This window comes from Prionailurus viverrinus, chromosome F2 (genome assembly GCF_022837055.1).
Source record: "Prionailurus viverrinus isolate Anna chromosome F2, UM_Priviv_1.0, whole genome shotgun sequence".
Lineage (NCBI taxonomy): Eukaryota > Metazoa > Chordata > Mammalia > Carnivora > Felidae > Prionailurus > Prionailurus viverrinus.
Window position 1 is genome coordinate 13,707,855 of NC_062578.1, and position 23,586 is coordinate 13,731,440.

At 36.8% G+C, this 23,586-nt stretch overlaps 1 protein-coding gene across 1 annotated transcript in view; it reads left to right on the forward strand.

Annotated features, from left to right (window-relative positions):
* The first annotated feature begins 3,811 nt into the window (after positions 1-3,811).
* The window catches only part of NKAIN3 (sodium/potassium transporting ATPase interacting 3), a 312,172-nt gene continuing 292,397 nt past the window's right edge, over positions 3,812-23,586 (forward strand). Inside the window, exon 1 of the mRNA XM_047841962.1 lies at positions 3,812-3,864. Within this exon, the coding sequence (XP_047697918.1) occupies positions 3,812-3,864 (53 nt within the window). The remainder of the gene's footprint in view (positions 3,865-23,586) is intronic.

Consider the following 23,586-nt stretch of genomic DNA (forward strand, 5'->3'; position numbering starts at 1 on the left):
GTTCCACAACTTACTTTTTAAATTGGTCATTTACAACAAGCTCATCTCTATCTCAGTGAATATAAATTTATCTCATTCTTTTTAATGACCTCATGGGCTTGATATATAATAATTTATGTAAAATTTCCCCCGTTGAAAAATACTTAAAGTTGTTCATAGTTTCTTACTATTATATACAACACTGTTGTATGTACCTTTGCACACAAACCACTTTTCAAATGTGTACAAAATAATCTTTTTAGTCAGATAGAGTCCTAAAAGTAGAATTATTCTATCAAAGGGCATATAAATATTTAGTGATAATGTAAGGTCCAATTGCTTTCCAAAAAGGCAATACAAGTTATTCCAAAAATATATAAGTATGCCTAGTTATTCACACCATCACCAATACTGAATATTGTCAATCTTTAAATGTTTTGATAATTTGAGCAGTACAAAACACTAATTTTTATTTGAAATTATTTGAAATTACTTGAATTTATTTGAAATTATTTGAAATTTATTTGAAATTATTTGAATTTATTTGAAATCCCTATTTCTTAGAATTTAGGTACTCATGCAGACTGGATTTTTTTGCATGCAGACAGGCTGTTTGCTGTTGGTTCTCTGGCAATGTATAAAAGCTGCATTCTCCAGCATGCACTGCTTCCAGGGCTTGTCCTTCTGTCTACAGTGTCCATCTATCTATAGTAGTTTAATACATTCCTTATGTGCCCCTATCCATCTCTGAACCTGAGGAAAAGATTCAAGAGACCTGCATCAGACCACTCATACTACAGTTCCGGTCAATTTCTGGGCATTACAATTGGAATGGATGTAGGAAAATGTACTTTTGGGAGCAAAGCTGATGTGGTACCTTGGCTGCCTACAAGAGCAGCAGCTAGTTTCAGAGTTGCTATAAATCTTGCATTCCTGGTCTCAGCAGCACATAATGAGATACTGAAATGATGGGGAGAGGTGGCATCTAGGTACCTATATAGATAATTGCAGCTTTGCTTGGTTTCCAAATGGCAAAGCACAAGTGGGTACTTAGTGTACCTTTTGTTGTATCAGTGATCATGTCTTCCAGATCCTGCAATTAGCCCTTGGCTTGTGTTGCGCTTCTCTGAATTTTCACTGTTTTAGTGTCTTCATCCTTATCATCTTGTGAATTTGGAAAGGTCATGTCATAAGGATGAACCAGACACTGTTTTATACCAGAAGTCTCCAGATTGGCTCTGGGTGAAATATTTCCTACAGTTTCACCTCTGCTTAAACATAAGCTTTAAAAATATCACAAAGAGCAGTAAAAGAAAATGCAGTAGATGTTTAAGTCTTGCCATTACGCTTAGCATGCCATCCCCAGGATTCTGAGAGAGGGTGTCAGGGGACCCACTGCAGCTTTAAATATTGAACGATAGGATTTGTGACAATGTGGCATATGGTTTTGTGTGAACAATGAATATTCTATTATATGATGTGTGATGCCAGGGAAGAAGTGGGTTTTTGAAGGTCTGGTGCAGCTGAGCCTATATCAGAGACAACCCTTTTCATGACTAAGGTCTAAAAGATGGATTGAAGAACTCACTTGAAGAAATCAGACAAGGATGAGTCCTTTAATGAGTTACAACTGTGCCCCAAAAAAGACACCAGAAACTGCTACGACCACATAAATTTTGAATGACTTGATAGTGTCCCTAGTGATCTGTGCTTGATCCCAGCTGCCTAGATTTCCTTACATTAGAAACATGGTGATTTCATCCCTGTCCCTAGAGAGAGATCTCCATTGGTGCATCTCCCTCTTGCAGCTCCTGACCGGTTACCACAGTACCGTATCTCTTTCTCTCCTACCTGCCAGATTCAGTTTTCGCCTATACAGGTTTGTCGAAAAGAACATCGGGTAAGGAGGAGGAATATCACTAATAATTAGTGACAATAGGTCCTGGCTAATGGCAGCTTCAGTTGACTGTCAGGGACTTTCCCCTACTTGTTCATTTCCGATCAAAAGGGAAAACTCAGAGGCCAGCAGACTGATGGTGAGGAGCAGTAGAAATCTATATTCCGTGACGTTAGTATTACATTTCCATTGCTTGTCTGCTTTAAAATGCTGGTAGAATCTCAGGGCCATTACTTAAAATAGCCCCTGGCCACCAGCTCAGTTATGGTCCACATATGATAAAATTGTTCCTCCAATGATAAGCAAGCAAATACAGTGTGAAAAATAGATATTACAGAGCTTCAGGCTTCGAGGAGAATCCTGGTTGGACTCTTTCCATTGTCACATGGATTGGCAAACACCATGGCATACAATTGAGATAAAGTTGTCCTCTAAGGCACTGCTTCTCAAATTTGAATGTGCACGCAAGTTCCCTGGGGATCATATAAAAATGGGGGTTCAGGGTTCAGCTTGTGCCGTGCTTGATGAGACCCAGGAGTCTGCAGTAATCACAGCTGCTGGTCCACGGCTATAGTATAGTCCAGCCTATACTTTGAGTATGTGAAGTCTTATGTTCTAAATCTTTTAACTGTAACTAAAGATACAAACACAAACTCTATCAGTTTGTGATTCCTTGGGTTGTTCATCTTGAGGGAACATCCACTCCCATGCCCTCACCTGGACATAAGTGAACAGAAGTTCAACCTTAACAATGACGAAAAGGTGATTAATGTGTTTTTTTCTGATAATCCCTTCATTCCTTATGATGTCACAAAGTAAACTAGCTAGAGTTAGCACTGAGATTTACTAAATGAACTGAATATATTCAGTATTTTACTCCTTGAAACATATTTCACAATTTGCTGATAGCAGTTGGGAATGGTTGGTAAGAATGGCAATGTTGAAGAAATAGCGTTTTACAGGCTTCAAAGCCGTTTTACTTCCCTGTCCGGACTCAGGGAGGCCTGGGGTTACTGCCCTCATAGCACTAGGGCTCCCACTCTGTGTGGGGTTGTCACATTGTTCCAGGGACCAGCTCTCCGCCCATCCATTCCTGTGTCCACCCGCCACGCGCAGGACCAGGCACCTGCAAGTGTTCAGTGAAAGCTAGTGAAAAAAATCCTTCTTGGAATAAGAAGTAAATTATGGTGTATCAATCCAGTGGAATAAAACGTACCTCAGGAATTAATTATTGCAGCAACTCTAACGACATGAAATTTTTATAACATTATGTTAAGTGAAAAAAAACTGGACGCAATCATGCATTTTTTTGTGTTTCCATTTTTTATTCCATATAAATAATGAACAAAAAAGAACATGGGAAAATGGAAGCAGGCTAATTATGAATGAGTTAATTTCCTCTTAAAAGTATTCCTTTTTTTATATTACAGTTTTCAAAAAATTATATACAATAAGAAACCACGTTGAGTCATATTTTACTACCATTAGATATCATTCTTGCTTCCCCCCATGTACTTAATTGTAAAATCCCACTCTACCTAAGACTCCCTTTAGAAGAATTAGAGACAGATTTTGAAAACATTTAACTGTAAGACAGAATAAATTTTTATAGATTATGTTAATGCTTTCATTGTACTTGTAAACTCTGAGTAGTCCCTAAAATTTGATGAAACTCACATGGCCTTTAAGGAAGAGCTCTTGCTATATTCATTTTATTCTTCCCTCATCAAGACACTCAGCAAAATGAATGAAAGGCTGTTAGGAATTCACCTTACCAAGTGGAGTGTAGCCACACTTTCACATGCTTAAATCGATTGGATAGCGTTTTCCCCATTTCACTTCCTTTACCCTCTGTACTACATAAGTTACTTTTTTTCTAATTTAAATTCCTGTCTTTGTTTTCATCTTGTGTAAAATCTAGCCTCAGTAACAGGTATGTTCGTCATCTTTCTGCCTACAACTGTTAAATTTGAAAGTGATGTTATCAGGTAAAACCAACTAGCAGCTGATAAGGTCATGTTAACTTTTTGCATCTTCACTGAGAAGTAAAAATTCTGCTTAGAAATTGACAACATCAGCCCTTAGTGAAATAGTTCGGTTAAGCAGAAGACAAATTCTTTTTCTTAGACTAACTTATGGATTCCTTTCTCTTCTGCAGATGGACACATTCCTTGTCTCTCTCCCAAGTCTTCTCCCCCTACCCGTTTCTCTCTCTTTCTTTGTCCCTCTTTTTCCTCCCTTAAATGATCTGCACTTCTAGATAAGTTGTATTCAAATTACCTTTTATTCAGTTATTTGAGTTTATGTTTACACATACAAATGCATATGTGTGCTCATGCCTGTACACATATATTATGGCATCCTCTTGTTTCTAGAGGTGCAAAATTCATAAGAAAAAAATATGACAACTCTCCTTTTGCTCACTTTGTACCTCTAGAGCCTAGCAGATCCCTCCATATATGTTCACTGAAGAATGAATATGTGAATTAAAGAGTGAACAAACGCTATTACTGGTGAGATAAGAAATAGTGAAGACCAACAAATTATTAGAAACTCTTATAGTTTGCATGTCCACGTTGACTGACCTTTCGCTAGAATGTTCAATCATGACACTTTTGTTGGTAAATCTTTCTCTTTCTTCTCCTTTGCTTCACTATTTGCTGCCAAACCATGGCCCTTAAAACTTGTTCACCTTTTGGGGTGGCTGGGTGGCTCAGGTGGTTAAGCATCTGACTCTTGAGTTTGGCTCAGATCATGATGCCATTGTTCATGAGTTTGAGTCCCATGTCGGGCTCTGTGCTCTCAGTGGGGAGCCTGCCTGGGATTCTCTCTCTCTCTCTTTCTCTCTCTCTCTCCCTCTCTCTCTCTGCCCCTCCCCTGCTCACTTGCTCTCTCTCTCAAAATAAATAAGTAAAACATTTTTTAAATCTTGTCCACCTTTTTATTTTCACACCACCTCCCTTTTCCTTTTGAAAAATATGGACAATGCTCAAGAATCTGTAATTCCATCTTCTCCTTTGAACTAGGACAGCATTTGGTTTACACCTCATTTATCTCATCCTGCTTTGTCATTTGGGAACTTGACTTTTCATCCCTACTAGGTTTTAAACCCTTCTTAGGAAAATAATAATTTCTCTATTTGTTTTAAATCTCTGGTATTGCCTAAATCGGTTCCTAGAACATCATTGGCAGTGGCTGAATTGGAGTTAGACTTTGAAACGCTCTCTGCAATGAGACACAGTTAAAAATGCTCAAACAATGTTTATCCAGAGATGGACAGTGGAAATTATTTTAAAAGAGTAAGGTGCTCAAAGAAAAGTCATATTTATTCAACTTCCCTGAGGCAAGATGAGCATTACATTTTACACAAAGAAAAAGATTTTGGTGCGTTTAATGCGTTCCTAGAAAATTAGATGTGCTCTACATTCTAAAGGATTTTACAGATTTTTAGATCAGGATTGCCTCAGTATAGGAGGTGGGAAGGGGAGAAAATATACAAGAACAGATCAAATATGCCTTTGCCTGGTGAACAAGGTAAATTCCTTATTTTGTTTCTAAGTCCTGACCTTGGAGTCCCAGACTTTGGAGTGACTGATTATCTGCTGGAGCCTAATGTCATCTTGCTGCTCCCCTCCACTGTTCCACAGTATTTGTATGGCTGACTTATTTGCCCATTTCCTCAACTTAACTGTGAGCTTTGGATGGACTATGGCCCCATGCTTAGAGAGCAAAACATTTTTGTATTGAATTGTTTATGCACAGTTCCATGGTGAATAATGGTTTGAAGAAAACTTTCATCAGTGGCTACTCTGTAATGTGTGAATAAAATTTCATCATCTACTTTAGTATTTTTCAAATGATGTTCCTCCCTAGTGGATAGAGGGTAATGGAATGGATTGACTGAAAGAAAGAGCAAAAGTTGAGTCTCTAGGCTCCTCAACTTCACTTTAGTTCAGTATCTTTTTTTGTTAGGACTTCTGTAATTTGAACAGAAAGTTTTATGATCATAGTTTTTGTTTTTGTGGGATTTTTTTTTGGTATTTGTTGTTATTGCTTAACCACAAACTAGCTTAGTTTGAAATATCAATGCAATTGAATCATGATGAAGAGGGAAAACAAAAGAGCGATGGGAATAATGCTTATTTGTGCCTTAGCAATTATTATAAAGGAGAAAAATAAGGAAGATGCTTTAAAACAAAGAGAAATTAGTATCGTGTTGTTTGAGTGTATGGTGCTGGAATAGGGCTTTCTCCTGACTGCAAAGGTCAGCGAGGACAAAAAGCTATTATGTGTGAACAGGTGTTTTGAGACCTTTGGAAATGAATTTGTAATTTGAGTTGCATTCAGAGACAACAGGGGTATATCACTGTAAAAACCAACCAGTCATGCTGCCAGTAGTTTCAGGAAGAAGACTTTTGTATGCAGAAGTCAGATGGGAAATGTGTAAAACATGCTTACTCTTGAAATAATAGTAGATAAGCCTTATATCAGAGATAGTGCTGGCCATGTACATTTTGTTTGATCTTGCATCGTTGGCTTGAGTACCCTCTCACTTGGAAATATTCGATGTGCCTCTACTTTATTTGGGTGGAAGAATTAACTTTTGATCACAATTCTTTGCATGTTTTTAATCAAGTCTTACCACGTGCAAAATACCAAAGTGGTTGAGGCTGTGGGTCTGTCCTTTGAGTTTCGTATGCCTTGAGCCAGGACATAATTCATTTGCTCAACCTGCAACTATTGAATTTGACCTGTTCTAAATATTGGAGTGCAACAGATACACAATCATTGAGGAAATACAGAGCAAGGACCTTGTCATTGTTTGAGCTACATTCACGTATCATAATCAGCTCTATGTCCTGTTTTGCTTTCTAAGTATGGCTTTCTTTTCTCATTTATTTAAAGATTTATTTTGACTACTTTAGTAGCTATTAGAATAAATATAGTATGCTGGATCCAGAGAGTTTAATGATTTCTTTGCATGGCAATCTGTTGTAATGCAACACCTGCATGCTCTTCTTCTTTTTTTAAAATGTTTATTCATTTTTGAGAGAGCACGGGTAGGGGAGGGGCACAGAGAGAGTGGGGGATAGAGATCTGAAGCATGTTCTGCATTGGCAGCTTCAGTGCTGACAGCTTTGGCCATGACAGCAGTGAGCCCGTGCGGGTCTCGAACTCAAGACCCTGGAGATCATGACCCGAGTCAAAGTTGGATGCTCAACTGACTGAGCCACCCAGGTGCCCCTGCATGCTCTTCTTAGTTGAACCATAAAGATGAGTGAGTCCAGTTTTGATAAGCAGTTCATTCACATTTTATGCTATTACAGATGTCAATATTTAGTGACTAAAGAAGCATCCAGTTTTCATTAAACTGTATCCTTACTGACACTAGGTGGAACAAAAGAAAAAGAAACGTGCTATTTCTGAACCTGATGCCAGCCAGGCTGCATTTCTCTTTTGTCTGGTTTGATATGTTAAAATCTCAGTTAATGCTGTTGACAAGTATGTAAACTTGCAGTTGCCAGTCAGGTCTTAACTTCTACAAAAGAACTGCTGGAGAAGTTCTGGCCCAGAGACAGCTGCTGGGATAAAAGGCACCTTTCACTAAAAAACACCACGTCTCCCCTCTATGTGTGCCCTAAAATGCAGCAACACAGCCACTGGAAGGTGACTTGGAATGCAAAGGTAGAAAGAGAAAATTGCGGGATTCATGGTTGCCAGTACAGGGTTACATAAAGTTGGCCATACAATTGCAATCATGCTGGTAAATCAATATGTGTTGCCATGGAGAGATGACTATAAGAGGAAAAGCAGATGGTGGCAGTTGTGGTGGAGACAAAGAAATAAGAGCCCCAAATCCCCTTCCATGTAAAAGTTATGTAGAATTTGACAATTCAGGGAAGAGTGTCATGTGTATATTTAGAAGACTTACATTACCATTTGTATCATATTAATACAAAAATATACCACTAAAATCATTGCATTATTTGTCTTTTTATTTCCCATATGTCCCAGGTCAGAAAACAAACTCCTTTCCTTCACCTGTCAAACCATTACCCTTATTTCATTCAACCTATTTAAATACCCATTTTATTTACTAAATCTATCATGATTTAAAACAAGGTTGCCTACCACCAAATATTTTCACTGCAAATTCTCTCAAAGAAAAAAAAAACTACCCTCTCTTTCTCTAAAAAGAAGAAAATAATATTTATAAATATTAATAAATAAAATAATAAAATAGCATTTGTCAAATAAGACAAATATTTATCATACAACCACTACATGCAAAACCCTGTTATATTCCGTGTGTTTGCTACCTGATAAAAACATAAGCCGATCCAGTCCATGGATTACTAAAACCTTATATCTGATGCTACAGTTTTGCCCTCTAATGTTTATGTAATGAGAATGAACATGCAGTATTTTTTCTACTTAACGCAATCTCATCCATGAGTTTCTAAAAACCCATAGCTTTATAATGAAAAATCAGATTTTAGTCACTATTTTTTTAACATTTATTTTTATTTTTGAGAGACAGAGAGAGGCAGAGCATAAGCAGGGGAGGGGAAGACACACACACACACACACACACACACACACACACACACACAATCTGAAGCAGGCTCCAGGCTCTGAGCTGGATGCAGGTCTCAAACTCACGAACTGCAAGACCATGACCTGAGACGAAGTCGGACGTTCAACCAACTGAGCCACCCAGGCGCCCCAGATTTTAGTCACTCTTATAAAAGAAGAGTTATACTTTTATTTTTTCCAATGTTTGGTATTAAAAAATAACATCACTTGCTGGAGATGAGTGCAGTTTTCCACTTTGTCTCAAAGCATAAAGATGATCTATGTCAGTAATGTCCTAATAGAGCATATCAGTGGAATTTTGTTTCCTTGAAATAAGACATTTTTCTTTGTAATTCTGTAAGAGGAAGATGTAATGAGGCAATATAATACTTGAGATCAGAAACATCTTTGGAAGACATATTTCTGGCAGTACAGTACAGAAGTTCTCCAGAACATCACTGCTGTTAAAAACAACTGCCAATGTCAGATTTAAAAATGTTTTAATTGCATCAATGGGCTAACAAGAAACTAAGTTTTTCTAAACCTGAGCTTCGGTGCCCAAGACTTCCATGAGTCTTCTTCATAGAAGAATATTTTCCTAGAGCTGGAACCCAAAAAGGGCTATAGCTGGAAAGTCAAGGTGAGAACTAGATCTTCCCACAACCAAAGACGAGTAAAGTTGTCTGCCTCCGACCCCAGTAACTAGATGGAATTTCTTCTGAATGTTCATAAAATTATATTTATAAACTAAGTTCACACCTCTTGGGTGATCCAAAAAAATCTATAAGCAGAGAATTGAATTATAAGTGGTAGTAGGCTATGTGTGTCTCAAAGAACCTAGGAAATACAAACGAAAATCTAAAAGCAAATAAAAATCCTTTTGGAGGTTATCTACCTTCAAAACAAATCACAAAATTTCCCAAAGGTAATGTTCCAAGGAACAAGACAAGAATCAACAATTCAGAATTTACAGAGAACCAAGATACCATACCTGTAAAGCCATAGAAAAAAAAACAAAGTGAATTAAACAAGCTGAATTAAATCCACAAAGATATCAGAGATAGAATATGAGGTAAATAGAAATTAGTATACTCAAAGAAGTAAAAGAGGTTTGAGATATGGAAAGAGCAAAATGACTGAGCATACTTGAGAAAAGAACCATATATAATTAACAGAAAATACATAATATTAATTTTTAAAAACTCAATGGACGAGTTCAGAAAATTCTAAAGAATGGAGGAAAATGATGAATGGGAAAGTATTTTTGAGGATATTACACAGAATGCAGGAGAGAAAAACAAGAGTTAGGAAATGTAGAAGATGAAGAGAGAGGAAGATATAATGAGGAGTTCTATGTGCCTATATAGCTTTCTGGTAGGAAAAAAGAAACAGAATAGGACAGCTGTAAGAGTTTGAAGAGAATTTTAGCTGAGAAGTTTTTGGAACTGATGAAGAACACCACTCGTCAGATGCTGGAACACCAAGAATTACCAAGAAAGATAAATTAAAAGACATCCAAATGAAGATACATTATAATCAATCTCCAAATTTCAAGAACATAGATTTTGATATCTATTGGTGGGGCAGGAAGGAGACATTGTGTTCAGAGAAAAAATAATTAAACAATAGCTCCCTTCTTACTAGCACCACTGTAATCCAGCACATTCTTTAATGTGCAGAGAGAGAAATATACTTAATTGGAAATGTTTTGAAGTATATGAATGAAATAAAGATACTTTCAAGTGAAGAAGAATGGAAAGAGTTTGCCCCCAAGATGCCCTCATTTAACAAATTTGAAAATGTATTTTTCAGGAAAAAAAGAAGTTTTGCCCGAGAGAAGGCCTTAGATACAAAAATAAGTGATGTGCAGGTGGTGGAATATAAGTGGGAAAATCATATACATTGACTGAATAAAACAAACAATAATAATGTCAAAGTAGAAAACTATACATTTAAAAAAGTGTTGCAGGGGTGGGGGGTGGTGCCTGCATGGCTCAGTTGGCTAAGCAGCTGGCTCTTCATTTTGGCTCAGGTCATGGTCTCACATCTCATGAGACTGAGTCCCAGGATGGGCTCTGCATGGTCAGCACAGATTCTCTTGGGATTGTCTCTCTCTTCCCCTCCCCTGCTTGCACTGTCTCTCAAAATAAATACGTAAACATAAAAAAAAAAAGAAGTAAAGTCCATGCACTTGAAACTAAAAAGGGAAGAAAATAGAAAATGGAAAAAATGATCATTTCAAAAGAAGAAAATAAAGTAGAAAGATTAAGCCTGGAAATGGCAAGAAAAATAAATAAAAAACTAGAATAGTAAAAACAACATATCATTAATCACAAAAAATATAATTGGACAAGATGCTTGATTTAAGGACAAAGATTCCCAGGTTGAGTTGAAAAAATAAGTCCAGTAATATGCTTATATCATTAATTTGAGGTGAGTTTTTTTTAATAGATAACATACAGATGGGTCATGATTTTTTAATCCACTTTGCCAATTTCTATCTTTTAATTGATATATTTAGACCATTTAACATTTAATGTGATTCTTGATATACTAAGGATTGAAATTCTAACTCTTTTTTAATTTTGCTTGTTCTCACTTTTTTCATTTCTCTTTTTTCTTTTGCTGCCTTTCTGTGGGTTACTTGGACAATTTTTAAGAATTCAATTTTGATTTATATATAGTGTCATTTAGTATATCTCTATGTAGAGCTTTTTTAGTGGATTCTCTTATGGTGACATAATTTACCACAGGCTATTGGTGTCATCATTTTACCAGTTCAGGTGAAGTACAGAAACCTGACCTCATTTCTCCCTTTACTCTACTCCTTTAATAATATAATTATCTTAAATATTTCTTCCACATATATTTGGAACCGCAACAGTGTTACAAATTTTGATTCAATCATCAAATACACGTTAGAAAGTTCAAGAGGAGTAGGAAAGTCTATGTATTTACCGGTATTTTTTCTTATTGTGCTCTTCTTCCCTGGTGTTTCAACATTCCTTCTTTGATTATTTCCATTCTGTTTAGAGAACTTTTTTTAGCCATGTTTTGAGGGGATGAATTTTTGTCTGCTGATGACAAATTTTCTCAATTATTCCTTATCTGAGGAGGTCTTGATTTCCACAAATTCCTGAAGGATATTATTCCTGGGTATGAGTTTCTCCATTGACAGTTCTTTTTCTTTCAGTATTTGAAAAGTATTGTGCTAATTTGTTCAGGTTCCCATAGTTTCTGGTGATAAATAAGTTGTTAAAATTATTTTCCCCTATAATTAAAAAATTTTTTATGTTTATTTTTGAAAGAGAGAGAGACAGAGACAGAGTGTGAGTGGGGAAAGGGCAGAGAGAGAGGGAGACACAGAATCTGAAGCAGGATCCAGGCTCTGAGCTGTCAGCACAGGGCCCAACGTGGGGCTCAAACTCATGAACTGTGAGATCATGACCTGAACTGAAGTCAGATGCCTAACCAATGGAGCCACCCAGAGCCCCTTCCCCTATAATTAAAGTGTTGTTTTTCTCTGGCTGCTTTCAGGATAATTTACTTGTCTTTAGTTTTCAGAAGTTTAATTATGATGCATAATGGATTTCTTTGTATTTCTTTGTATTTATTCTGGTTGAGGCTCACTCAACCTGTTTAATCTCTAGATTTATTTCTGTTGCCAGATTTGGGAAGTTTTCAGCCATTAGTTCATCAAGTGTTGTTCTTTTTTCAGTTTCACCCTCTGTCTCCTCTCCATCTGGTAGTCCAATGACAGAAAAGTTAAATATTTTGTTATAGTTTCACAGGCCCTTGAGTCTCTGTTCATTTTTTTTAAATCTATTTTCTCTATGTTTTTCAAATTGCATAATTTTTATTGTTCTAGCTTCCACTCCATTGAGTCTTTCCTCTCTCCCCTCCTTTCTGTTGTTGAGCCCATAGACGGAGGTTTTTGTTGTAGTTAGTGTATTTTGAGTCCTGAAATTTCCATTTGGTTCTTTATATCTCCTATTTCTTTGCTGAGAATTTCTATTTTTTGCTAAGTCTTTCTTATTTTTCATTTGTTTCAAGTATGGTTATAATTGTTTGTTGAATCATTTTTATCATGACTGCTTTAAAATCTTTGTCAGATAATTTTAACGTATTTCTGTTCTTGGTTTTACCATCTATTGCTTATCTGTTTTCATCCAGGTTGAGATCTTCCTGGGTTTTGGTATGACAAGCGTCTTTAAAACCTGGACAACTTTGTATTATGTTATGAGACTCTGTGTCTTATTTAAACCTTCTGTTTTAACTGTCTTTTTGGTGACACTTCTCCAGCAAGACAGGTGGAAACGCATGCTTCCCTTTCAAATTGCACTGATAATTCTTTACTGCTGGGTGTCAGTGGGAGTTTTATCTCCACTGGCACTGTGGTCAGAGTAGCTTCATTACCTCTGGGCATTGGTGAAAGCCCTCATCTCCACTAGTTTTCATCTTACACTTCCCCAAGGGTGAAAAGGAGAGATGCCTCATTGCTGTCAGGTCAGAGTGGAGGTTCCAGTTCCCCAAGTGGTCTCCACTGTCACCCCAAGGTGGAAGGGACTCACTATCGGCTGGAAGGATGAAAGTCTCAGCTCACTATTTGAACTTCCCTGACACCACCCTTGCCTTGTTACATTTTCACCAGGGCAGAATTCTAGGCTCCTCGCTCAGCCTACTTGGCATCACTCAATGAATAGCTGCTGTTTTGTTTTCTGTTTTGTTTTGTTTGTTTTGTTCTGTTTTGTGGTGTTTGACCAGAGTAGCAGTTATTGCCTAAAAGTTTTCTAACTTACTAAGCTACCATTGCCCTCTTCCTGGTCGTTGGGGTAGAGAAAACAAGTTTTGAGCAACTTTTTTGTCTGCACTCACTGGCATTTCTGAGTTACCAGCCTTATAGTTCCAAGGCTGGGAGTATAGGCAGCAAAAGGATAACGCAGGGGGTAGAAATCACCATCTGTCTCATCATTCCTGAGGTTCCTAACTGCTCTACCTTCTTCTCTCCACCTTTTGAAGACTTATGCTTGTTTAAAATGTGATGTCTGAGATGTGTAGATGTACTTAGCAGAAATAATATAGAAAAGTACGCCTGTTTCATCTTCCTGCAGGAGAAAATCTTATCTGTCTTTTTGAATTTCTTTCTATAAATTATTGAATTCTTTCTTTTAACTGTGCTACCATGGATCAGAAAGTAAATTCATGAAGGAGGCACAAATGAGATGTCTGTAAACTTTATAAACTGTACCTATATATTTTTAGTAAAATATTCAAACCACGTAGGGATTAATGTAAACGTTTAGCACAAGGCCATACTATGTGTAAAAAGTCCAGACTCTGCAGCCTGACTGAGCCAGGTTCTCATGCTGATTCTCATACCACTAGCCGTATTTCTTGAGTGTGTTAGGTACCCTTTAAATCTATGTAAAATGAAAGCGAGAATACCCTCTTCATAGGGTTTTTTATTAGGTTATAACGAGATAGTATATGTAATACCTACCACACAGTAGGTGATAGGCAAATATTAGCTCGCTCACTTCCCCTAACTTTATCAGAAATGGAAATAGATTTCTAAAACAACAGTCCTTCTTTTCCTTTAAAATATAAAGCTCTTTGAAACATAGGTCAAAGCATCACAAATACGTTCTGTAATACTAATATCATGTTAAGCCACAGTATAGAACAGTAATTATATTAATTGTACATAAAATTGGGCAGTAAAGCATGATCCCTACAAAGAGCTTTTTAAATACAGATCCTCAGTAGAAGCAAGGGAATGAGTGTGGCTGAGATAAAAACTCAAGATGTTGAAAGTGTATCTCCGTATGATCCGCATAGCTGCATCGCAGCGCAGAAAATGAACACTTACTCAACCCTGGTCACTAACAGAAGGCCCAGAAGACAGATCATAGGATAGACTCTGTTTTCTTGAGTCTGTTTGTACACTTACGATTTAAAACACTGGAAGCTAAGAGGCTTATCAAGCTTCTCTGGTCCTTTGAGAAACATTTGTCCAAAAAGTCTGAGGATGATTCAAAAGTGGTTAAATCAGTTTGTCCATGAAACTCTGAAGATGTAAGACACCAGTAATCAAGTTAATGAAGACCATTTCACCAAATTGGGTTATAGTTATTGGTCAGTGATAACTGTGAAGAAGAAAGTAAAATGCAAGCCACACCAGAAACACCTCAAACATCGTCTGAGGTTTTCACTCGTTCTACAATCAAGGATATGCTCCATTGTCAGTGTTACCCACACCCTTCCCAGAATATGGACAGCAGCAAGATACTCAAGCAGCTACTACACAGTGCATTTAAGAGAGCAAGAGGTAGGCAAAGATAACCACAAAAGGAAAAATAAACAGTTGATGGCATTAAAGTAGGTTAACACCATCAACTGTTTTTTACTTAAATGTTTATCGTACACTCTAATTTTCAAATGAGAACAGCTTCTCTACAGCATAAACGCTTTGACATGTTCAAGTTTAGAAAATAGTAGAAAAAAAAATCCTGAACATGTCAAAGCGTTTATGCTGTAGAGAAGCTGTTCTCATTTGAAAATTAGAGTGTACAATAAACATTTCATTCCCAAATGAAAAAAGTACTTCTCGCTGAAAAAAAAATGTATGCTTTAAAGGAATTCTTTAAAGAAGGCATTCTTGCAGGTGGTCTCTACTACAAATAAAAATGTGAAAAGGCCCTTAAAGAAACTTTTGGCCCATAACCCTCTCTTCCGTCTTCTCATGCTGGGTTGCCATTTAAGTGAAACCTCCATGGGAGTCTTAAATGCCACGGCAGGCATGTTCCTGCCAGCTGTTTGTGGGATTGTATAGGTCACCCAGCCTAGGGGTTCAACTTTAGTGTTCTTGGATCCATTATGGCTCCACTGGAGGATTGAAATTCAATCTTCAATCACTGTTCTGTAACAAATTGGCACTTTGGGCTTTTGATAAAATAGTTGCCTTACTCCTGGCTTGAGCTGTTCATGGACTGGAACTGCATTTTTAAGGTCAGCTTCTGCTTAGCAAAGTTGGGCAAGTTGGGCTTTGGGATAATTTCTGGCAGGAAAAGGATACTAACAACCTAAATCAAATGATGAGATCACACTGTTTAGAGATCAAGGGACATCCTGGACCAAACACTAAAAGATTAGTCCCTTCTGCCTAATCTTTGTGGAATTCTTACCCAGAGTGTTACTGGCTTAGTGTGAAAGAAGGAATGAGAGTATCCTCCCCCTAGATTCTTTATGGCATGAGTTTGTCTTACATCAGTATCAGTGTCTGCAGCCCTAGAAAACAAGTAAGAAAACCCCTCTCTGGATAAGAACCTATTGGTAAATGTAAGAATCTTCTGAAAAATGTTTGCTGCCAAAGGATTTTACAAGTTTACTTAATTGTAAGAAACTCATTTCTTATAATTAAACCCCAGAGATTGAAATTTCGTATATTTAGTTAAACTAACTGGGTTGATATAGGAAGAGTGGTGATTAAGATAATCTCAAACAGTAAGTAACCCAGAAGTTATTTTTAGTAGGCTTAAGTTTCCTTACAGGATGTTTTTTATCCAGTTCTTACTATTATTTCAATTATTCAAATGATATTTGGCTTAACCTAACTTAACTTTTTACGCATGTCTTGACAGACAGAGAGGAAGGTGTCTCCACACTTATATTGAGTTCAGTGGCAAAGTTCACAGTTCCTTGATTTGAGGCATTATCAAGGTGCACAGTCTACAGGTGGACCATCCACAGTAGGTTGTAATTAGTCTTTAAAAAATGATAAAAAGGATAGAGAACGCCTACATTGGAATATGTAATCTCATGCTGTGTAAGATCTGTAAGGAAATCAAATACATTAGCTTCAAAATTGTAATTTTCCTCCTCGCTTTCAGTGATTGTAACAGCATACACTGAGTCAATTTTCTTTGGTCAGAGCAAAGATGTAAGCCAAACTGACCTGGGTTATCCTTCACCTTTCAGATAGAAGTGGCCATTAGATTCTGGTTCTTGAATATTTCCACACTGTCTCTGTTCTGATTTCCCTGGTCTTACTTCTTAGTTCAGGTTTCCATGCTCTCTCATGTGAAAATTGCATTCCACCATGTGCCCTACCTTCAGTCCAAGTCTTATCCTTACCCCCATTACCTCCCTAGTCCCATTGCAAAACAAGATAAAAACACTTCCAAACCTCTGACAGAGGGGTTTTCTAAAGCATAATACTGTTTATGAAACTTACACATGAGATAAAACCCTTAATGGCTTCCTAACACTTACAGGGTAAGTCACAAACTCTTTAGCCAGGCACTTTTTGCTCTTCAACTTCTCCTGATGAAGCCCCTTCCACAGCATGTGTGGAATACCAGAGATTAGCATACAATTCTTGACCAACTAGTAGGTTGGAAATCAATTTAGTTGGTCTAGACTAGCACTGTCCATGAAATACAATAGAATAGACCAGACGATGGCACACATAAGATTAAACATTGCTTCTTGATCTTTTGTTTCAGTATGTATGCTGTAGAGGATGTGATGTGTATTTCATTGCATGGATTAAAGTAAAAGGCACACACACACACACGCACACACACACAGGGAATGAGAGGGAGAGAGAGAGACAGGGAGAAAGCACAAATCTTTTTCTTAAATAATCCAGGTTTGTTGAGTAAAATTTTTAGAAAAACTAGAAAAGCAATAGTGTTTAAACAACCAAAATTCTACTATTCAGTCATAATTTAGACAGATGGGTTTAATGTTGTATGTTTCTACACACACATTTACATGCATAGCCACAGAAGCATTTCATACATTTAGTAGGGTCTCAAAATACATGTTGATTGAATGACTAGGAATTAGCTTCTTGTTATCAAGTAGAAGCTTATTATATGTACACGTGATTTTGTCCAACATATTATGATCAGTTTCTTTATCAGTACCTATTGATCTACATTATTTTATATGGATATGTAGTGTTTCATTTTATAAATATATACTTTTATATATACAACATATACTTTTAATATCTCATAATATTAGACACTTAGTTTTCTATCACCCTTAATTATAAGCTCCATTTTCATGAACATCTTTATATGAGAAAACATGTGTGCACATATGTGAAGTGTGTGTATACGTGTGTGTGTGTGTGTGTGTGTGTGTGTGTGTGTGTGCACTCACACCAGGCACAGATTTAAGTGTCTTATATAATTAACTCATTTAGTCTACAAAATGACATGGTGAAATAGATTCTATCATTTTACAGATGAGGAGTTATGACACAGAGAATTTAAGGATATTGCCCAGGATCCCATGTTAGTAAGTGACAGAGCCAGGATTTGAAACCAGCCGGTCTGTTTCAAGAGTCTGTATACCTAACACTATGCAATGGTGCCTCAACTTATCCAATTAAGATACATTTCTGAAAGTGAACTTAAATTTAGTGGAACTAAAATTGACATTTTATGGCACTTTGAAGTGTTATGCCATGCCGTTTGCTTTAATTGTTCTTTAATTAATGTAACAAATTAATTATTTAATTAATTGCTCTTTAATTATGCTTTCATTGTATTTCATTGTAATTTCATTGTTAATTTAATTGCTCTCTTCTTTGAATGAAAAAAATTTGACCATTCTTTGGGAACCATGTTCAATAGCCACCTCTTTCGTAAAGATATCTGAAACATGCTGGTCATGCCAGGCAGAGGTGAAAACATTTTTCTCTGTGTTCCTATAGCTGTTTGAACACTGCTATACCGTAGTGTATTTATTTCATCATAATTATTTCCCCCACTAGAGTATGCACTAGTTTCTCCAGTCTAAGAATTCTGCCATTCACCTTTGTACCCTCAGAACCTACCTCGTCGCACTTGTTAAGTGGTACATATTGAACAAATGAGTGAATTAACACAAAAGAAAAAATAATTGGTTTTCGGTTCAAAAAACTGAATCTAAAAGAAATCACTGATGACATTCTAATTATTGGATTAACTGTATTTTTGAAACTATTTTATGCTTTCCTCTCCAATCTTGCCACATTGCATTCATTAATCATTTCATATATCATCTGGTATCGTATGATTTCTGAAATGCCTGCCATTCGAAGCATCTCTGCACTCTAGAAAGACCAACTACTACAAATTATTTTTCAACTAATTCTTCTTGAAAAAGTCAGAGTATTTTGAATTCAGTTAAAGGGGTGACTTGAAAATAAAAACAGCTACATAAGTGCTCAGTATTGCTATTGATCATTAAATATCACATAGCCCAAGTAATTTTCCTCATTATTGACATGAAAGTGATTTTATCTAGACAAAAAATATAGACCTATTCCTATTTTCATTTCAAATAGGGTATTACTGGGATATATGATATATATCCTAGTATAATACTGGATATATTTATCCTTTCTTTTCCATTATGCCTTGTTGATAGATACTTCTGTAATTTTAAAACTCTGTTTACATCAGAATCCTAAGACCTACATCACAAATTTTAATTTTTAATACTATTTCAAAGAGTTTTTCTGGAAAGGTTTGTGCAAGAAGGTTTGTGAGATGTCCCTAAAGCTAGTTCAAGGAACAACTTTTTTTTTTTTTTTAATTTTTTTTTCAACGTTTATTTATTTTTGGGACAGAGAGACACACAGCATGAACGGGCGAGGGGCAGAGAGAGAGGGAGACACAGAATCGGAAACAGGCTCCAGGCTCTGAGCCATCAGCCCAGAGCCTGACGCGGGGCTCGAACTCACGGACCGCGAGATCGTGACCTGGCTGAAGTCGGACGCTTAACCGACTGCGCCACCCAGGCGTCCCAAGGAACAACTTAATCACACTTGGCATTAAGGAAAATACTCTTCCTCCTGCTAGCATCCACAGTTCCACCACATCTAGCTACATAAATACTAACAGTCAATGAGCCACTGGAGAAGATACTAAAAGTCAAGTAACAGAAAAAGGATGTGATATATTAAACTTGATCTGACGTTATTCATTTCACTAAATGATTGGTTTCTGCATTCACTGGAATAACCTTGCCATCTACCCCTACCAAAGATAATACAAAACTATGCAGAAATTATGAAGCCCTTAACATTATTACTGTCTTTATTGGATGAACCAAATCATAAGCAGGCCATTTCTAGAATTCTTGACTCCACTGAAGTTTGTGTACATCCTAAGGCTTAGTTACCTGTCTACAGACACATAGAAACTTCTCTGGAATAGTACCTGCTTTAGCACAGTGGTAAATCTCCAAGAACTCTGTGACCTGACTCTATGAAATAGAATCATGATATAAATGCTACTGATCATTTTTTAGAGCCATGAAAGAACACTCACAAATTATAGCTTGAAATATATAGCTTGAAAGGTCATAATTTGGCCTAGGCCAGGTCTGTGGGCATACAACTTGGACATTATCACCTCCAAGCATGAAAAGTCCTCTGGGACTTGAGTAACTGTGAGATTTCAGAGCAAAGGAACCAAGGATGATGGTGGTAGCATGAAGAGCTACCTGGACTCCCCAGACATAAAGAAAAACTCTAATAGCTCAAGACTTACTTGAAATGGCCTGAGATATATCAATTTAGCTCATGGGAATGCTAATTGGAGCTTTTAAATTCCCACTTTAAGGAAATATTTGATCCTTCATGGTTATAAAATACTGACTACATGAATCTCTAAGCTAGAAGTTATAAAGAAGAGAATATCAGTCGTACAATATGCTTTAATTTCACAGTCTTTTGTGAAACTATGATTTGATCAAATGCTTTCTTATGATTCTGCCAACATGAAAAACCCTGTTTTGATCTTTTTTTATCGTGTCTGACTCCAGTGAGCAGGGAAAAAGTCCAAGGGGGAATGAGTGAAAAGCCAGCTCACTTTTCTTACTGGGAAGTTGAGTCTCCAAGGGTATTCACTCCTTAGGAATGAACATTCTTTTTTAAAATTTTTTTTAATGTTTATTTATTTTTGAGAGAGAGACAGAGAACAAACAGGGGAAGGGCAGAGAGAGAGAAAGAGACACAGAATCTGAAGCAGGCTCCAGGCTCTGAGCTGTCAGCACAGATCCTGATGTAGGCCTCGAACTCATGAACTGTGAGATCATGACCTGAGATGAAGACAGATGCTTAACCAACTGAGCCATGCAGGCACCCCAAGAATGAACATTCTTACCCAGCTTTTGTTTGGGCAGAGGCTTATTTGTGTAGACCCAGACTAGGGAAATGCCCAGGGAAATGTTTGGTCACCTGGTGTTTTTACAGCTCTTTAATTAAGTATAAATTAATTTTTATAATTAGTAATAATTATGAACAGTTAAGCCAAATACTGTGTGTATCATTAAACATAATATATGGATCAATAAGAAAGTTACTGTATTTTAAAAGTGCTCCTATTTGTCTCTGTCTTCATTGTGTGGACATAAAATAAGGGAGTAGAAATACTTCTTGAGCTGCTGGGGTGTGTGGTTAATGTGGGATTCAGTTAATGATTCATAGATTTATAGGGAATATTCCCACCTTGGAGCCTGGTAAAAGGAAGTGACTGACACTGCATAAAGAATTTTAAAGCACACTCTATTCCCTTTGCCATACACACAGAAATATGCTTTATATGGTCGAATCCCACTTACGTTTTGTTCCATAACCATAAAGAAGACTTTCAGACTTTCTACAATTTGATTCTGAAAGTTACAATCCAGTAAGCAACATTTACATTATAGTGAATATGGAATATTTTTCATGCAGGCCCAAGTACGATCTAGGGTTACATTTCTTTCCTATAGTTCCAGTGTTCCCATCCTTCTGCCACTCAAGGAGAATGTTTCAATGGCTTCTTCATATTTACATTCAAAATAACTCCCCATTCTAATTTCATTGGTTCTTTGCATCACTGATTTGGTCTTCTATCCTCTCTCCCTCTTTTCCTCCCTGTATTTCCTTCCTTCCTTCTTACCTTCCTTCCTTCCTTCCTTTGTTCCCTTCCTTCCTTTCTTCTTTCCATCCCTCCCTTCTTTCCTTCCATTTTAAGATTCTAATTTCATTTATTTTGTTTATCTCATTAGAAAAAGAAACATATCCTTCTTCATCATATTCTTATAGCTTCCAGAGTCTTAACCTACTTTACCTTTCACTTAGAAATGATGCCATTGTTCTTTATATCACTGCTTCCAGTTGTTTTTTTTTCTTACATTTTATTAATAATTTATTTATTTTTTAATTTACATCCAAGTAAGATACCAAGTAAGGCACTGGAGAAGAATGTATATTCTGTTGCTTTAGGATGAAATGATCTGAATATATCTGTTAAGTCCATCTGGTCCAGTGTGTCATTCAAAGCCATTGTTTCCTTGTTGATTTTCTGTTTATATGATCTGTCCATTGCTGTGAGTAGGGTGTTGAAGCCCCCTACTATTATGGTATTATTATCAATGAGTTTGTGTTTGTGATTAATTGATTTATATATTTCAGTACTTCACATTTGGAGCATAAATGTTTACAATTGTTAGATCTTCTTGGTGGATAGACCCCTTAATTATGATATAATGCCCTTCTTCATGTCTTGTTGCAGTCTTTATTTGAAAGTTTAGATTGTCTGATATAAGAATGGCTACTCTAGCTTTCTTTTGGTGACCATTAACATGATAGATGGTTCTCCATCCCCTTACTTTCAATCTGAAGGTGTCTTTAGGTATAAAGTGGGTCTCTTGGAAACAGAATATAGATGGATTTTGTTTTCTTACCCAATCTTTTGATTGGAGCCTTTAGTCCACTGACGTTTAGAGTGAGTACTGAAAGATATGAATTTATTGTCATTAAGTTGCCTGTAGAGTTGGAGTTTCTGGTGGTATTCTCTGGTCCTTTCTAGTCTTTGTTGCTTTTGGTCTTTTTTTTCCCCTTGTCTTTTCTCCCCTCAGAGAGTCCCCCTTAAAATTTCTTGCAGGGCTGGCCACAAACTTCTTTTATTTTTGTTTGGAAAACTTTTTATCTCTCCTATTTTGAATGACAAACTTGCTGGATAAAGAATTCTTGGCTGCATATTTTTCCAATTCAGCACATTGAATATATCCTGCCACTCCTTTCTGGCCTGCCAAGTTTCTGTGGATAAGTCTGTTGCAAACCTGATCTGTCTTCACTTGTAGGTTAAGGACTTTTTTTCCCTTGCTGCTTTCACGATTCTTTCCTTGCCTGAGTATTTTGTGAATTTGACTACGATATGCCTTGTTGATGATCAGTTTTATTGAATCTACTAGGAGTCCTCTGTGATTCCTGGATATTGATGTCTATGTCTTTCCCCAGGTTAGGAAATTTTTCCACTATAATTTGTTTATGTAACCGTTCTACCCCTTTTTTTTTCTCTCTTCATCTTCTGAGACCCCTATGATTCTTATATTGTTCCTTTTTAATGAGTCACTGATTTCTCTAATTCTTAAATCGTTCTTTTTTGCCTTAGTCTCCCTCTTTTGTTCTGCTTCATTGTTCTCCATAAGTTTGTCCTCTATATCACTGATTTCCTGCTTTGTTTCATCCATTCTTGCTGCCATGGCAGCCATTTGAGATTGCAACTCAGTTATAGCATTTTTTATTTCATCCTGACTAGCTTTTACCTTCTTTATCTCTGCAGAAAGGGATTCTAATCTATTTTCAACCCCAGCTAGTATTCTTGTTATTGTGATTCTATTTTCTGGTTCAAACATCTTGCTTGTGTGTGTGTTGATTAAGTCCCTGGCTGTCATTTCTTCCTGTTCTTTCTTTTGGGGTATTTCATCATTTTGAAGGAAGAAAAGGAATTATTAAGGTAGAAAAATTGAAATTAAAAAATTAAAAACAACACACACAAAATCAAATAAAGATGCTAGATCCTAGGTGTGTTTTGGTCCAGTTGTTGAAAGAAGCTTGATATGGGGCACCTGGGTGGCACAGTCGGTTAAGCGTCTGACTTCAGCCAGGTCACGATCTCGTGGTCCGTGAGTTCGAGCCCCACGTCAGGCTCTGGGCTGATGGCTCAGAGCCTGGAGCCTGTTCCCGATTCTGTGTCTCCCTCTCTCTCTGACCCTCCCCCGTTCATGCTCTGTCTCTCTCTGTCCCAAAACTAAATAAACGTTGAAAAAAAAATTAAAAATAAATAAATAAATAAATAAAA